General features: G+C 54.8%; 1 protein-coding gene across 1 annotated transcript; it reads right to left on the bottom strand.

The window, feature by feature from the left end:
• Positions 1-2,699: 2,699 nt before the first annotated feature.
• On the bottom strand, positions 2,700-9,128 carry AQP3 (aquaporin 3 (Gill blood group)). Its single transcript, XM_032137850.2, has 6 exons — positions 8,957-9,128; positions 5,286-5,412; positions 4,841-4,978; positions 4,371-4,489; positions 3,821-4,038; positions 2,700-3,731 (listed from the first exon to the last, which is right to left on the bottom strand). Exons 1-6 carry the CDS (start codon positions 9,062-9,064, stop codon positions 3,563-3,565), a joined length of 879 nt encoding a protein of 292 aa, XP_031993741.1. The 5' UTR covers positions 9,065-9,128; the 3' UTR covers positions 2,700-3,562.
• Positions 9,129-11,810: the final 2,682 nt, after the last annotated feature.

Here is an 11,810-nt window from a genome sequence, read left to right as displayed (position 1 = left end):
CTTGAACTCCTGACCTCATGATCCACCCGCCTCAGCCTCCGAAAGTGCTGGGATTACAAGCATAAGCCACTGCACCTGGCTTTTTTTTTTTTTTTTTTTTTTGAGACAGAGTCTTGCTCTGTCGCCCAGGCTAGGGTGCAGTGGCGCAATTTCGGCTTACTGCAAGCTCCGCCTCCCGGGTTTACGCCATTTTCCTGCGTCAGCCTCCCGAGTAGCTGGGACTACAGGCACCTGCCGCCACACCCAACTAATTTTTTGTATTTTTTAGTAGAGACGGGTTTTCACCGTGTTAGCCAGAATGGTCTCGATCTCCTGACCTCATGATCCACCCGCCTCGGCCTCCCAAAGTGCTGGGATTACAGATGTGAGCCACCGTGCCTGGCCGGGAGAAGATACCTTCCTAAAGGAGATGAAGAGTTGTCTTGCTAGAACTTTCTGACAGCCAGAACTGCTGGTGGAAGGTACACCTGGAGGTGGGGTGAGGAGGTGGGGAGCTTCCCTCCTACCCCTGGAGGGGTCACACAGCTGCTGCCTGGCTCATGTCCCTATCAGCCCCTGCCCTGACCCACTGCTCCTGGTCCTGGCCGGGCCTTACCCTCTCTCACATGGCCTGACCCTCCAGGCAACATGTTCCCTTGGTTGCGACCACGTGCTTCTTTGCCCTGCCTCCTGTGTGTGAGCCCCTCTTGTCTCCCCTCCATCTCTCCCAAGAGCCTTCTGAAGTCAGGACACAGCACGCTATCGCCCTCACACTTCCTCCCTCCCCTTTCTCGGGAAATTCAGAATCCGTGGAAGGAATCTGAGGAGGAAGAGGATATTGAATTCAATGACCTTTAAAAAAAACAGCCTTTAGCATCCTCCCTCCACTGCCTCCCCACCCCCATCTCTGGTTCTGCAGGAAAAATCATGAGGTGACATTTATTGAGGATTTACCATCTGCTGGTCACTGTGTTAAGTCCTTTCCATGAATCATCTTCCATTATTTCCTCCTCTCAATATCTCCCAATTCACAGATAAGGGAGGTTCAGGAAAAGAACATGACTACCCCAAGGTCACCCAGCTAGAGAGAGACTCCTTGCTGGGCCAGGAACCCAGGTTTGCCTACCCATTAATTACTGCACCAAAAGTGCTGCCACCACCCCCTAGGCTGACTGGTCATGGTCAGCAGCAGGATTTGAGAGAAATGGATGACAGAAGGACATGGGGCATGCTGGGAAGTACAGCAAGGTGAGGGCAGCCCAGGTGGGACTGGTGTGGCTGGAATGACCCTCTGCAGCCGTATTCCCCTCCCAAGGTTTGTCCTTTCTCCCCCCAGGGCCTGGGAAGGGGACACTCCCTCTGGCTCAGGTCCCTCCAACATTCCAGACACGCCTCTTGGGAGCTAGGGACAAAGAAGGGATAGAAACCTAAAACGGTATTGCCTTCTCCTGCCTTCATCTCCCCAGGCAGATTCTTGGCTGTGTGACCCTGTGTTTGCCACCCGCCCTCTCTGGGCCACGGTCTCATCTGTGAAGGCTGGAGAGCAAAAGCTGGCTTAGCTTCTAAAAACCATAATTCGCCTGCCACACCCAGAGATCCTCTGCCTCCCATGGGGTTCGATCAGAGGAGGGATTGGGTAGGGGATGGCTTCCCTTGTATTGCATGAAGTTTCCCTTGATGAAACTTGAGGAGGGTATGGTAAGGAAGAAGCAAATGAGAAAAGCTTCCTGTTCTCAGGTGTGCTGAGCCCGTTGCTTTTCTGGGCAAGTCAGAGTGCCAGAGTCAATCTTCCAACCCCCTGCCTTACTGGGCACAGAGGTGCCTCTGTAGAAGTGAAGAAAAGACTGAAGAAATGAAGCAGAAGGGGAGATGAGCGTGAACGCAACTGCGGGTCTCAGCACTTAAGACAGCTGATTAGAAGATGCTGGAAGAGTGAGGCAGAGCAGGGATGGCTTCCCGGAGGAAGAGGCATTAAAGCAGATCATGAGGACTTTAATGAGCAAAGATGTGAGTTGAGACTTTGGAGCAAAGTCTGAAGACACAAAAACATAGAAACACATAAAGTAGGCTGCGGGGGATGGAGCCGTGTGAGAGGAGGGGTAGGGTCAGGAGCCGGGTCCTGGAGGTCCTGAACGCCAGATGGAGGGTTGTGGATGGTCTCCAGATGGGCACTTTCAGCAGGGCTTTTGAAGAGATCCCTCTGGTTGCTTTGTGGACTGACTGGGGCAGGCCTGGAGGCAGGGAGGCTGCCAAGGGGGCTGTGGCCAAGGTCTGGGTGGAGGTTATGGAGCCTGAATAGCTGCAGGTTGTGGAGGACAATACAGGTTCCCAGTCTGATGGGTCTCCTCCAGGAACAGGGAACTCACCACCTCCTGGGCAGCAGTTCTCCCCGTTGGGCAGCTCTGCAGCAAGATCTTCCCTGCATGGGGTTCAAGCCTTTCTGGGGTGATGTGTGGGTACAGGGATTGGGAAGAAGGTTCCATTCATTATGCTGGGGGTGCCCATGAGGATGGAAACTTGGGGAAAAGTTTGGGACCACTGAGTTCAAACTGAGAGGCTTGGTGAAGAGGCTCTCTAACCTCTCTGTATGACCCCCAGGGTAACCTGACCAGATCAGACACTCAGCCGGGCACCCTGGGTCAGTGTGGGCATGCTGAAGCTCCTTAACTGGCCCCAGAAAAGCAGCAGAGCAAGCAGAAAGATATTTGCACAACTGGAGGTTTTAGGCACATATTTATTTTTTTTAATATAAAAGATAAAAGAGTACATTGTTGAGTAGAGGATTAAAGGAGTGACGACCCTTTCTAAAGTGGGGTCTCCCATCCCCAATCCCTAAGACTGTAACATCTGCTACATACATTCAAAACAAAACAAAACAAAAGCAAACATGAAACTTATGACCTGGACTTCACCCCATCCTTCATGCCTGCATTATGACAGAAACGTGTCCCACTGCTCCTACTTATGTATATACATCCAGAGCTCCAAACCTGAGCTGTGGCCCTCTCTTCCCAGCCCTACCCACATCCACCCTGCCTCCCAAAAGCCCGTAGAAGCCCCCACTTAGAAAAAAAGGCAGACATACACATACACAGAAACACATATCTATCTGCAGCTCCTCCATGTGGAGCCCCTGAAACATACACACACCCTGGAACTTTCCTCTCCCCATGCACAGATGGACAGGCTGCCTTCCCCTGTCTCTGGGCTCCCCCAACAGCCAGAATCCCTTCCGACTGCTCCCTTGCCCTGAGTATATGAAGCCACACACACACACACACACACACGTGCACACACATGCACACACACACATACCTGCTGCCCATTCTCTTGCCTTGGGAGACAAAAGGATGTATTGGCCCAAATTCCGGTTCTACCCCAGCTTAGAGGCAGTGGCCTAAGGTGCTATATGGGCAAGGTCCAGTGGAAATCCTGAAGGGGCTGTCTCGTGGGGTGAGGGTAGATAGGGAGCTTCTTAGCCTGAAAGGGTGGATCGTGAAGGGGGCTTCTTGGGAGTGGCCCTTGGACAGTCAGTGGATGCTCAAGGCCAGGGCCGCAGAGTGGGGAGATGGCCCCTGCCCACTCAGATCTGCTCCTTGTGCTTCACATGGGCCAGCTTCACATTCTCTTGCTCCGTGGAGGGTGGGGGCTGCTCCAGGTGGCAGCCGATCATCAGCTGGTACACGAAGACACCCGCAATGGAGCCCAGGAGTGGGGACACGATGGGCACCCACCACCAATGCCGGCCGGTCCTGGGGGGACAGACACTCATAGTCAGGGACGTGGCGGGCAGGGCAGAGGAGAGGCAGGCTGGGGTGAGCTGGGTGGGGGCTGTACTCACGTGAAGACTTTAGAGCCCCAGCCCGCAAGGGCTGTAAAAAGCCGGGGGCCAAAGTCCCGGGCAGGGTTGACGGCATAGCCGGAGTTGAAGCCCATGGAGGTGCCAATGACCAGGACCACCAGGCCCACAGTGAAGGCCTCCAGGCCTCGGGGGACGGGGTTGTTGTAGGGGTCAACAATGGCCAGCACACACACGATGAGGGAGGCTGTGCCTATGAACTGGGGAGTGGGGAGAACAGGGTGAGCGGCAGCTCCCTCCCTTTCTCTGACCCCTCCTTCTGTCCCCTGTCTTCCCTCTAGCTCTTAAACTCTTGTCAGCGCCCACCCATGCTCTTCTCCTGAAAGCAATGGTGCTAGGATGTCTGCATGACAAGAACCCGCTGGAGAGCCGCATGTTTTGTAAGTACCTGCCACCATATTCTGATGCGGTTACCCCACAGATTTGAGAAACCCTGCTACAGTCAAGGAGTCCTGTCCCCCAACCAGCCCATGAGCTACCAAGGCAACTTGGTTCCCTCTCTGCGTTCCCCTCACACGCCCCCAGCCCGTACCTGGTCAAAGAAGCCATTGATCGTATCCAAGTGTCCAGAGGGGTAGGTAGCAAAGATGCCAGCTGTGCCATTGGGGCCCGAAACAAAAAGCTGGTTGTCAGCAAAGCCCCAGATTGCATCTGGTGACAGATTAGACCCAGAGTGAGTCGGGGGAGAGGCCTGAGCCCAGCCTTCCCTCTCAGGTGTGCCCTCTCCACCCTCCCACGAGTTATGGGTAAGTAGCAATACTGCTATATTGCAGCAGGCAGAGGGGGTGACGTGGGGTGGGGTGGAGGGCCTGAGACTCTTGTTATCGCCCAACTTGTTTCTTTCCCCTCATGCCCCCCACCTTGGCCCTGTGCATGAATGAGTGAGTCATGAGCCCGGGGCCTGGGCAGGCCCTAGCCGTCTGTCATCAAAAGGACTGGTGCCAGCAGGTCCTGAACAGAGGGAGGGGGGTAGTGGAGGAGGACAGGGTGGGGAATGCTTACCATAATACAGCCCAAAAACTATTCCAGCACCCAAGAAGGCTCCCAGCGTCTGTGCCAGGGTGTAGATGGGCAGCTTGATCCAGGGCTCACGAGCCAGGAAGCACATGGCAAAGGTCACGGCAGGGTTCAGGTGGGCCCCTGGGCAGAGGGGACATGGGACCTATTAGCTGCAGCCTGCCACAGTCAGGAGGCTAGGGTACCCTGAGAAGGGGTGCAGAGAGGGGTTTCTTGCACAGGATGGCGGTTGGTCTATGTAACAGGTCAGCTGATAATCTCTGATTCCAAGGTGAGAGTCGAAGGTTCTAAGTGTCAAGTTTCTTCTCCACCCTCCTTTCCCAAGGGGCCAAAGCAGAGGTCACAGCTGTGACCTGCCCTTAGGAATGCCAGGACACCTAGTGGGAATGTTATTGAGGGCCAAGGGCTGGGGGCAGGGTTAAGGCCTTACCAGAGACCTGGCCAGCGATGAGGATGCCCAGAGTGACAGCAAAGCCAAAGGCCAGGTTGATGGTGAGGAAACCACCATGGGTGCCCCGGCTGAGCACAACCTGGGCCACGGAGCCACAGCCAAACATCTGTCAGGAAGAAGAACAGGCAGGGAGGGTGAGGACCAGCAACTCTCACTCCAGAAGGAAGGGGTGAAGCCAGCAACCTGCCCACCCGCCACCACTGGGAGGACTAGAGGCCCTTCCTGGAACCCAACCCAAACCCCTTCTGCTGCAATTGCACTCTCCAGAAAAAGGACACATGCCTTCCCACCCACACTGTCCCAACTCTAATATGAGAGGGCCCTATGGAAAGGGCTGGAAGCAGGGTCTGCGACTGGGATCCTAGAAGATGACTGAACCATCTTCACTGATTTTCCTTGAATTTCAGCAGGCGTAGGTGTAGGGGAACAGCTTTCACCTTAGCACAAGTTTCTCCGCAGCCCTTCAGGCCTGGACCATAAAGGTGGGAAGCCTCTCACTCATCCCCCAGCTGCCCCAAAGAAAAGCTCATGTAGGCCGGGTGTAGTGGCTCACACTGTAATCCCAGCACTTTGGTAGGCCGAGGTGGGTGGATCACCTGAGGTCAGGAGTTTGAGACCAGCCTGGCCAACATAGCGAAACCCCATTTCTACTAAAAATACAGAAAGTAGCCAGGCGTGGTGGCGGGCGCCTGTAATCCCAGCTACTCGGGAGGCTGAGGCAGGAAAATCACTTGAACACGGGAGGCAGATGTTGCAGTGGGCCAAGATTGCGCCACTGCACTCCAGCCTGGGCAACAGAGCAGGACCCCATCTCAAAAAAAAAAAAAAAAGTTAAATTAAAAAAAAAAAGAGTTAAAAAGAAAAGCTCATGTGGTGGTGGTAGTGGTGGCAATGGGCGGCACAAATAAATAGGGAGGAGACCAGAAGTGAGGTTGAATCCACTTCTCCTGAGTCCAGGATATCAGAGCCCCAGCCCTCACCATGTCCCCCTCAGCAGCCTCCCCTTCCTTTACCTGTCCCTGTCCCAGCGTCTCCTCTCTCCACCCATGACCTCTCTGCTCTCAGGGGTCCAGATTCCCCACTTAGATTTGGAGGTCCTACAGACAGGGATCTGTGTGGCTCCTCTCACTATCCCCAGCCCGGGACCCAGGGCAGTAGAAATGGGGAGATCGGTTCTAAACTTTCTGCCAAAAATGGGGGAACTAAGAGACTAAGAGCCTGGTGTTCTACAAATATAGAACATACTGGAGCCAGCTGTGGTGGCTCACACCTGTAATCCCAGCACTTTGGAGGCTGAGATGGGAGGATCTTGAATCCAGGAGTTTGAGACCAGCCTGGGCAACATAGTGAGACCTTGTCTCTATTTAAAAAAGAAAAAGAATGTACTATGTCTGTTCCCCTTGTTCAAGCCTGAAAATACTTCTGCAGCAGCTGTAAAGAATTGTTGCCCTGAGCCCCCTGAGTGTCCCTCAAAGCTGCTCCAATGCCTTCCCCTGGTCTCCGCTCCCACCTGCCCATAACTAAAGGTTTTATGCCCACAGAGCAGGCAGTTTCCAGGACCTGTGCTACAGGCCCTGTTTATTCTGACGGGTCAGTGCCTGTTGCACTGGATGGTTAAGCATTTTGATTATCATCCCAGAAAGACCAAGAGATAACAGAGAAGCCAGCAGCAATGACATGGGGCAAAGGTGTGCAGGCAGGTGAGAGCAAAGATCAGAGACTGCAGGTGTATGTGTGAGGAGGGGTGGTGGGAGACAGGTACGTGAGGGTCTGAGGCACCCTGCCCTACTTAGGAGGCCCTGGCCGCAGCTCCTTGCCTGCCAAAGGCTCGGACCTGGCTCCACCCCAGGAGGCCTTGGAGGGAGGAGCTGTCAGAGCCAGTTCCACCACCTTGGGGCTAATCTTCCTCTTCCTCCCCCACCCCCTTCCCTGAGTTCTTGGCCAGCACCACCCCCTGCCCTCACACCAGGTATCTCAGAGAAAGGGGCTTTCCTCACCCCAAAGCCAACCCTGATTCTGCCACTGCAGGCCTAGGCTCCCAACACGCAGGTATGCAGGCAGGCACTCACCCACTACAAAGGGACCCCCAGGCCTGCCCCTCCAGTTCATGCAGTCCTTGAAGTTCTGCTTCTCACTGATATCCAGTACCTCACATCCATCTGAGCCTGCAACCCTTCCCCCACAAATTTAACACCCTTCTTTTGTGGTCTGGGATAAGCCTGATGATCCTGGGGCTCAGTGGGAGGACTAACGGCTCCTTTGTGAGAGAGTGAACTGAGACTTGGGAGGGAATGAGGAGGCCCCTCTAGGAAAATAGAAGACATCATCCTCCCCTGGCCTGGCTGCTCTAAAACAGGTAGCTGGACTCAGGACTCCGATAGGAGTGGGGGCTCCAAGGCAGGACAGTGATAAAGGCCACCTCCCATTGCCTTCTTGGCACAGGAGAGAGGGGCTAGGGCTGGCTGATAGGACGACTAATCTTATGGGAGGCTGTGGATAAAATGCCCCCTGTGGCTTCCCCACTTCCTATTCTTGGAAGCCAGAAGTGGATTTCAGCCCTCCTCTGCCCATAGATCCTGATCCTCAACCATTTGGGGATCCCTACTTGCCCTTAGTTAAGCTTCCTAGGCCACAGTGGGCCAGCTGGTCTGTACTACCTAGGGCTGGGGCAGGAACGGAGTAACCCACCCACTGCAATGTAGCAACTGAACCCAGAGGAAAACAGGTGTAACCACATGAGCGGCTGAAAATCAGAGAGTAACTGGGACAGGAAATAGAACCACAACTGGTGGGTCTGCCAGACCTAAGAAGTGCAAACAGAGTCACCCAGAACAAAACCAGGGTGAAACTGGTGTAACCAAGGAGTAACTAGGACTGAGTAACTCAGGCAGGGAAATACTCACTCAGAGAACCCACAGAGTAACCAAGAGACCCGAGAATAACCAGAATCCTTGTCGTCTTCTGCACAGACGCTGACAGCATCTGTCTGGATAACAGGGCCTGGGAGTTGCTCAGCACCAGGGGAGCAACTTTAGACACGCGTCCTCTGTGCCTGGGCCTAGCTTCCTCCCACCCTTCTACCGTCAGAATCTGCCTCCCTTCCCACTTCGCTGTTTGCAGCCCATGTGGCCTGCGCCCTCTGCCCCCACTCGTGCAAACTGTCCTCACTCACTGCAACTTTTGGACTTTTTGAGGCTTAATTATTCATTAGAGGCCAGACACCCAGGACCCAAATAACCTAATAATGGCTCATTTGCCTCCGCCCCCTCCCCTACATCTAGGGGCTGGGATTCTGGGAAACTGGAGGGCTGTGGGAGGCAGGGAAAGTGGCTGGCGGTCCCAGACTGCAAGCGTGACCGCTGCCCCCAGCCTGTGGGCTGAGTCACTTGTGGGAGGGTAAACGATCGGCACTGTCACTGGGGAGTAACAGCTGTCATTCTGGCAAGAGTCGGAGCTGTCAGAGAGGGGGTTAGAACCGTGGGGAAGAGGACTTTGGAAGTCAGCTTGATCCTCCGCGGTTAAGCGTGGGGGGTCAGAGCTGGGGAGGTGGGTCCAGGCTACCTTAGAAAACACAGCCCCTTCGGGGAAGTGAGAGTTTGAGGAGTGCAAGGGCTGGAGAGAGAAGGGCTTCCCCGGCTCCCTCCACTCACCACGAGGATGAGAGTCCCCAGGCACTCGGCCAGCGCCTGTCGGAGCAGCCGGTAGCGGATGTGGAGCATCTCCCCGCAGCGGGACACCAGCTCCTTCTGTCGACCCATGGCGGGGCAGGCGGCGGCGCAGTCGGGCGGGCAGGGGTGGCGGGAGGCGGCGGGCGCAGCGAGCAGCGGCCTCCAGCGCTGGTTGCTCCCTTTATAGGAGCGCGGGAGACACGGGCCCCGCCCGCCCTGCAGCCCCGCCCTGCAGTCCCGGAGCCGCCCCACCTCGGCTGGGAGGCTGGTGCGGACGCCGGGTGGAGGGAGCTACGGGCATGGAATGTGAGGAACTTTGAGGGACGGGTGGCCTTTGGAGGGCGCTTAGGGGAGGGGAAGTCATGGGTGCTGAGAGGCTTAGGCAGATCTGAGAGCCAATGGTGGGATTACAGGCAGGGTTCAGGGCCATGGCTGGAGAGGATGCAGCTGTCATAGAGACCACCTGGGCCCTGTGATCACCCCACTTCCTTGGGGGCAGGAGGAGACCTGTCAGAAAGAAACTGGCCGCATCTCTCCAGGATGACTGGACCCAACAGGTCCTCAGTTCGAGGCAGCAGGAGGAGGCTGCAAGCCCCAAGTGAGAAGAAACACTGTTTCTTCTGTCAGGACAGATAGGCACGGACCCTTCAAAGGGACAGTTTGTGTCAGGGGGGCAGCAGCCCAGACCCAGGTGGGCACACAGACACATGTGCTGAGTTTCAACCAGACTTCATGGGCCCTTCTCCCTGTGCTGTGAGCACGTCGTGTGTCGCATGTCCTGGCCAGCTATGTCCACAGCTGTGTCTACACATGGCAGATGCCCTATGTGCCTAATTGTACAGCTGGGCATTCCTCGTGGCTGTGCACATGCCTGTTGAACATGGTTGGGTGACCTAGCTTGTCACACGTGTACCTGCGTGCATTGCTCACATGGCTCCAGAGGCTGAGCTGCAGTTGCCCCAACATGCCACATGCCACATGTTTGCCAGCAGGCTGAGTCCCAGCTGTTTTTAACCCTCTCCTCTCCCATCTGACTTACCCCTGGCCAAGAAAGAGTTGTTTGTCTCTTTTTTTTTTTTTTAGACAGAATCTCTCTCTGTCGCCTAGGTGGAGTGCAATGGCGTGATCTCGGCTCCCTGCAACCTCCACCTCCCAGGTTCAAGTGATTCTCCTGCCTCAGCCTCCCGAGTAGCTGGGATTACAGGCACACGCCACCATGCCCAGCTAATTTTTGTTTTTTTTTAGTGGAGATGGGGTTTCGCCATGTTGACCAGGCTGATTTCGAACTCCTGACCACAAGTTATCCACCCGCCTCAGCCTCCCAAAGTGCTGGGATTACAGGCGTGAGCCACTGCGCCCGGCAAGTCTGTCTCTTTAAGCAAACTTAATTGTGGGGGAGTCAGCCCTATCTGAGGGGGATCATGGGACAACCTTGCTCTCTCTCTCTCTTTAAAGAGTAGGGTCTTGCTTCATCACCCAGGCTGTGGTGCAATCACAGATCACTGCAGCCTCGAACTCCTGGGCTCAAGTGATCCTCCCACCTCACCCTCCAGAATGGATGGGACTATAGGGACTCTGTGCCCCCATGACACTCAGCTAATTTTTAAAAATCTGTCGTAAAAATGAGGTCTTGCTATGTTGCCCAGGTTAGTCTCAAACTCCTGGCTTTAAACGATCCTCCCACCTCGGCCTCCCAAAGTGCAACCTTGCCCTCTATGCTGCTTTTAATAACAAGGAAACATCTGGTGCCTGGGAGCAAACAACATGCCATTATGCCGAGCTTCTATGGCAGCATTGCCAGAGGAGATCAAAGAAATCATTTTCCAGAGGGACTTAATCCAGGTGGGCTAATGACCCTGAGGACTTGTCCCTTGAGGGATGAAGATGAGAAATAAGGGCCCCCAGCTGGGCGAGGTGGCTCACACCTATAATCCTAGCATTTTGGGAGGCCAAGGCGGGCAGATCACCTGAGGTCAGGAGTTCAAGATTGTCTCTACTAAAAAATTAGCCAGGCGTGATGGCGGGTGCCTGTAATCTCAGCTGTCCGGGAGGCTGAGGCAGGAGAATCACTTGAACCCAGGAGGCGGAAGTTGCAGTGACCTGAGATCGCGCCATCACACTCCAGCCTGGGCAATAAGCGCCAAACTCCGTCTCAAAAAAAAAAAAAAAAATAGAAATAAGGGCTCCCACGGTTCAGTGAGAAGTGAGCAGGGCTAGTGCAGAGGTTCTTCTCCCAGAGGGGCCAAAAGAGAGAAGGGTTAGCCCTGTCGTCCTTGATCAGAAATGTGATCAGCACCAAGAAAGCCCCAGGGGCCATTGGGACCTACAGTCAAACTGCGTTAGGTGACAGGACCATTGACATTTCAGGACAGATAGGCATGGACCCTTCAAGTGGACAGGTTGTGTTAGGAGAGGTAGCAGAAGAAGCTAAACAAGCTCTTAAAAACATGGATGATGACTCACTCCAGCCTCTAGCTCATGGGATCAAACAATCCTCCCACCTCAGCCTCTCAAATAGCTGGGACTACAGGCATGCATCACGACGCCCGGCTAATTTTTGTATTTTTTGTAGAGAAGGGGTTTCGCCATGTTGGCCAGGCTGGTCTGGAACTCCCGAGCTCAAGCAATTTGCCCACCTTGGCCTCCTAGAGTGCTGGGATTGTAGGGTTATGAGTATTGCTAAACCCGTCCCTTTGGGCATCAACCACGTCTGCCACACGCCTGTAATCCCAGCTACTCGGGAGGCTGAGGCAGGAGGATCACCTGAACCCAGGAGGCAGAGATTGCAGTGAGCCGAGATCACCCCACCCGGGTTCAAGCGATTCTCCTGCTTCAG

The sequence above is a fragment of the Hylobates moloch genome, unplaced genomic scaffold (assembly GCF_009828535.3).
Source record: "Hylobates moloch isolate HMO894 unplaced genomic scaffold, HMol_V3 SCAFFOLD_19, whole genome shotgun sequence".
Taxonomy (NCBI): domain Eukaryota; kingdom Metazoa; phylum Chordata; class Mammalia; order Primates; family Hylobatidae; genus Hylobates; species Hylobates moloch.
This window is presented reverse-complemented; position numbering and strand designations above follow the sequence as displayed.